The sequence below is a fragment of the Otolemur garnettii genome, unplaced genomic scaffold, assembly GCF_000181295.1.
Source record: "Otolemur garnettii isolate 467f Iridium unplaced genomic scaffold, OtoGar3 scaffold00008, whole genome shotgun sequence".
Lineage (NCBI taxonomy): Eukaryota > Metazoa > Chordata > Mammalia > Primates > Galagidae > Otolemur > Otolemur garnettii.
The window spans coordinates 24,074,717-24,080,571 of NW_003852403.1; the positions used below are offsets into that span (position 1 = coordinate 24,074,717).

At 40.1% G+C, this 5,855-nt stretch overlaps 1 protein-coding gene across 1 annotated transcript in view; it reads right to left on the minus strand.

The window, feature by feature from the left end:
* Positions 1–5,855, minus strand: part of CDK1 (cyclin dependent kinase 1) — a 19,905-nt gene that overhangs the window by 9,905 nt on the left and 4,145 nt on the right. Inside the window, exon 3 of the mRNA XM_003783636.3 lies at positions 5–157. Within this exon, the coding sequence (XP_003783684.1) occupies positions 5–157 (153 nt within the window). The remainder of the gene's footprint in view (positions 1–4; positions 158–5,855) is intronic.

Below are 5,855 nucleotides of genomic sequence, written 5' to 3' on the forward strand. Positions count from 1 at the left end.
CTGACTATATTTGGATGACGAAGTTCTTTTAATAGAGAAATTTCCCGAATTGCAGTGCTAGGAACCCCTTCCTCTTCACTTTCTAGTCTGATTTTCTTCATGGCTACCACTTGACCTGTAGTTTTGTGTCTACCCTTATACACAACTCCATAGGTACCTGAAACAAAGTAAATAATCTGCTATGTGGCACACCCCACAAACTAAGTTTTTTTAAATGATTGACTTCCATAAGGTGTCACATGATAGAAATGTCTGCTGTGGCCAGATGGGAAGAATCTTACTCATAATTATACCCTCTTTGCTTTCAAACAGAAACTAAGTAACTACAACCTATCATGTATACAGTTTAGAAATAAAATTCATGCAGTCATTACAAGTTTTCTATACATTTAAATTACCATTAATGTTCCAGCACATTTCAGAGATGAAAATGCTTCCTTTGCAAGTTGAAATTTACTTCCTGACAAATATCTTAACCAACAATAAAGTAGGCATAAGATACCTTATGGTGTCTTAAGGTGTGAAGATTTGGGCTCTATAAATACTACTGAAAAAGTCACCTTGACACTTTTAGAAAATTCTATATAAAGTGTTTATGCTTTTCAAAACATTTTCATATGTATCTTAAAATACATAGTCAATAATCCTCATCCACAAAATTATGGAGATTAAAAAAAAGACCATCTGCTTTTTTTAAACATTAAACCTAAGGGCTCGGCGCCCATTGCTCAGTGGTTAGGGTGCTAATCACATACACCAGAGCTGCTAAACAACAATGACAACTACAACAAAAAAATAGCCAGGCGTTGTTAGGCACCTATAGTCCCAGCTACTAGGGAGGCTGAGACAAGAGAATCACTTAAGCCAAAGAATTTGAGGTTGCTATGAGCTGTGATGCCACAGCACTCTACCAAGGGTGACACAGTGAGACTCTGTCTCAAAAAAAAAGGAAAGTAAACATTAAACCTAATAATAAAGAGCATATTAACTGCTACATCCTAGGAAAGCCTCATATCCACAGTGTCAATATAAGGGATTGTAGGAGTTGGAGAGTTAGATACAGGGAATAGAAATGGCAAGAAAGAAAGGCTAGTTACTGATGTGCCATAAGCTTTGTTCCAGTAAAGGATAGGCATAAAGTTCATGTGCAATTTACTATGTTAAACTAATTTAAATTGAACACAACTTTATGCCCACCCTGTACATGAGGGTTTTTTTAGTTGTTTTGAGACAAAGTCTTACTCAGGCTGGAGTTGGCACCATCATAGCTTACTTGGACTCCTGGGCTCAAGAAATCTTCCTGCTTTAGGAGTCCCTGAGTAACTGGGACTACAGACATGTATCATGAGGCCCAGCTAAGGCTTTTACTTTTAGTAGAGATAGGGTCATGCTCCTGCTCACTGTTATCTGGAACTCCAAGCAATCCTCCCACCATGGCCTCCCAGAGTGCTAGGATTAGGCATGAACCACTGCACCCAGCCCTGTGGCTCCTTTAAAGCAGCTTAACCTTCTGTAAAAACATACTGTAAAAATTCTTGTACTCAGTATAAAAAGTACGTATGCCAACAGAACACTCAACTGGCACACTGTTATGGCAGGCTCAGGAAGATAAGTTACTTGCATAATATCAAAAGCAGTTAATGGTAAATTTAGAACTAATTTTTTTCTAGTATTCTTTCCTCTCCCTCAAGTGTACTATCTCACCCAGTAGTAAATAATTTTCATAATTAGTTAACAATTGACTGATGGCCAACACTCGATATTTATTGAATTGAATGTGGGAAATCAAAGTACTCTTTTTTCTGACTCTTTTTGAACCATTATGATTTCTTTTTTTTATTGTTGGGGAATCATTGAGGGCACAAAGAATCAGGTTACATTGCTTGCATTTGTTAAGTCCCTCTTATAATTGTGTCCTGCCTCAAAGAGGTGTGTCACACACCAAGACCCCCCCCTTCCCTTTCTCTGCTCCCCCATTCCCTATCTCCCACCATGTAGTAGCATCAATTGTCCCCTATCAGAATTAAGTACATTGGATTTTTGCTTCTCCATTGTGATGCTTTACTAAGAAGAATGTGTTTCAACTCCATCCAAGTTAATGCAAAAGATGTAAAGTTACCATCTTTTTTAGTGGCTAAATACACCACAGCTTGTTAAACCATTCCTGGATTGGGGGGCATTTGGATTGTCTCCACAATTTGGCAATTGTAAATTGAGCTGCGATAAGCAGTCTAATGCAAATGTCCTTATGATAAAATGATTTCTTTTCTTCTGGGTAGATACTCAGTAATGGGGAACCATTATGATTTCTCACTGAACTACAGGAATATGATTTAAACAAAGTAGAATCCATCTAATAGTTAATCACCAAAATTTATTTGTTAAAAATATGGTTATGTGCTTTGAAATGAATAAGCAGTCTAAATATAGAAATATTTTAAGTAGCTTACTAAATGACTAAAGAGATAAAAGAAAATTAGCTTAATAATATTATATGTAGAAGTAAAAAGAAATTGTAACACAGAAACGCCTGGAAGGAAATCAATCTAAGACTAACAGAAGACTTATCCCAGGAAATGAAGGAAAAATGTTGGATATGGTCAGGTAATGGAGGCCCTTCAGCAGAAAACTTTCACTTATCAAGTATTTATAAAATGCCTACTAGGCTCGGCGCCTATAGCTCAACCGGCTAAGGCGCCAGCCACGTACACCTAAGGTGGCGGGTTCGAATCCCCAGCCCGGACCCGCCAAACAACGAAGGCTGCAACCAAAAAATAGCCGGGCGTTGTGGCGGGCGCCTGTGGTCCCAGCACTTGGGAGGCGGAGGCAGGAGACTCGCTTGAGCCCAGGAGTTGGAGGTTGCTGTGAGCTGTAATGCCACGGCACTCTGCCCAGGGGGACAGCTTGAGGCTCTGTCTCAAAAAAAAAAAAAAAAATAAAATAAAATAAAATAAAATGCCTACTAAATGTAAGGTAAGGTTTCACCATCTGAATATAGCCACTATGTATGAATCAAAAAGACACTTTAAGGCAGGAAGAAGTTCAAATACTAGCATGACAACACTTAGATTTTTATAATTCAGAAGAAAACAGACTTTGTAATATTTAAAGAAAAGTCTACACATAGTTAAAAAATGATTTAGGTTATCAAAAAAAAAAAAAGTAGGGACTTTTCTGGATTAGAAAAGATTGAGGCATTAACTGCCAAATGAAAAGACATGACATTGGGTGGATCTTCAGAATATATGTGTAGGAGTATTTGGGGGTATAGAACATCTCTACAACTTAGTTCAGATAGAAACAATTGAGTGTTCTCCCCACTTAAAAATGATAAAAATAGCACAAGACAATGGATATGCTAACTCAGCGATCCCCAACATTTTGGCACCCAGGACTGCTTACATGGAAGACAATTTTTCCACTGCTTGGGGGGTTTGGTGATAAGTCAAACATTCAAGTACATTACATCTCCCTTTCAAATCATCAGGCATTTCACTCATAAGGAGCAGGTTGCCTAATGCCTTGCTTGCTCAGTTTACAATAGGGTTCGTGATCCTATGAGAATATAATACCACCTACCACTGCTTATCTGACAGGAGGCAGAGGCCCAATCAAACTGTACCCCATAAAATAACTACAATTAAAATGTGCCCCCAAAATAAACAAAACACCAACATATTGGTAAAAATATTACACATTCACTGTATAAATCTTCCGACTTATCTGTTGATTTGGAAACATTCGAAACAAAAAGTTGAGGGAAAGAATGTAACTTTCAAATAAGTATTTTAATACTAGACTTTGACCAGATACCTGACAAAAACAAAAGAAAATTCTGTTTGGAAAATGTCATGAAGATTTTCAAATCAATTTTTCAAAAACAATATCCAAGTCCAGGCATGGGGGCTCACATCTGTAATACTAGCACTCTGGGAGGCTGAGGTGGGTGGATCACCTGAGCTCAGTAGTTCAAGACCAGTCTGAGGAAGAGAGAGACCTCATCTCTAAAAATAGCTAAGCATTGTGGCAGGTGCCTGTAGTCCCAGCTACTCAGGAGGCAGAGGAGAGAGGATCACTTAAGCCCAGGAGTCTGAGGTTGCTATGAGCTATGATGCCAAGGGACTCTGCTGAGGGTTACAAAATAAGACTTTGACTCAAAAAAACAAAACAAAACAAACAAAAAAACTAATATCCAACAAATAATTCAAAACAATAAATACAAGCCAGGAAGAGAATAAGAGTTCAGAAAAACATGTAAGAAATACAGATGTTGGCTCGGCGTCTATGGCTCAAGTGGCTAAGGCACCAGCCACATACACCTAAGGTGGCGGGTTCAAATCCAGCCCGGGCCGCCAAACAACAATGATGGCTGCAACCAAAAAATAGCCAGGCGTTGTGGCGGGCGCCTGTAGTCCCAGCTACTTGGGAGGCGGAGGCAAGAGACTCGCTTGAGCCCAGGAGTTGGAGGTTGCTGTGAGCTGTGATGCCACGGCATTCTACCCAGGGCGACAGCTTGAGGCTCTGTCTCAAAAAAAAAAAAAAGAAAAAAAGAAAGAAATACAGATGTTATTATGAACTATTTAAGTTATCACCTGTGGCGGGGGTGCTCTTGCCATGCAGTGGGCAAATAGTTGTGAACAAGACAAAAATCCTAGCCCTCAAGGAGCTCACTGCATAGAAACTAAAAAGGATATTCAGGATGAAGCAAAGGGACTATGAAATAGTCTTGGACTAGTGCAGGAGACGAAAAGTGAAGGGTAGAAAGAACAGCCACTGCCACAGGCCCTGAGGCCAAATAGCAGGGCATATCTGCAGATGTCAAAGAAATCCAAATTAGAGTTAAGTGTCACTGGATGAGGCTGGGAAGGGGTCTACCGTGTAAAGAGATAGTCATGGAACCAGTGGGTCTTCTAAGTTAAAGCACTCACTCAAATACTTCCCATACATTTTCTCCTTGTATAATCATATCTTTTATGGTCAGTCCCCACTTGTAGAGGCAGAAACTTCCAAAGAAGTTAAAAGGTTTGCCACTGTCACACTGCTATAAATAAAGAATGGGGTCTGGCTCAGTGCCTGTAGCTCAAGCAGCTAAGGCACCAGCCACGTACACCAGAGCTGGTGGGTTCAAATCCAGCCCAGGCCTACCAAACAACAATGACAATTACAACCAAAAAATAACCGGGTGTTGTGGTAAGTGCCTGTAATCCCAGCTACTTGGGAGGCTGAGGCAGGGGAATGGCCTGAGCCCAGGAGTTGGAGGTTGCTGTGAGCTGTGATGCCACAGTAGTCTACCAAGGGCAACAGCTTAAGGCTCTGCCTCAAAAAAAAAAAAAAAAAAAAAAAAAAAAAATAGGAGGCGGCACCTGTGGATCAAAGGAGTAGGGCACTGGGCCCATACACCGGAGGTAGTGGGTTCAAACCCAGGCCCGGCCAAAAAAAAAAAAGAATGGGGTCTTATGACTCCCCTATATATGTATAATAGACTAAATTTAAAATTACACTCTAACTGCTCCTATTTTAGAAGCAATTAAATTACCTTTCTCAGGAATTAAACCGTTACTCTCTTGTATGTTGAGTTCTAGTTTTAAAGACAAATACATTTATACTTTAAAACTGCCTCCTTTTATTCCAAACTAAAACTGCACGTCCATTAAGTTCTCTAAAGATTCATGAGAAATCCCTGCCGGGGGGAAAAAAATTCTCTAGAGATTTAAGAAACACACACTACAGGCTCGGTGCCTATAGCTCAACTGGCTAAGGCACCAGCCACGTACACCTAAGGTGATGGGTTCGAATCCCCAGCCCGGACCCGCCAAACAACAATGATGGCTGAAACCAAAAAATGGCCTGGCGGG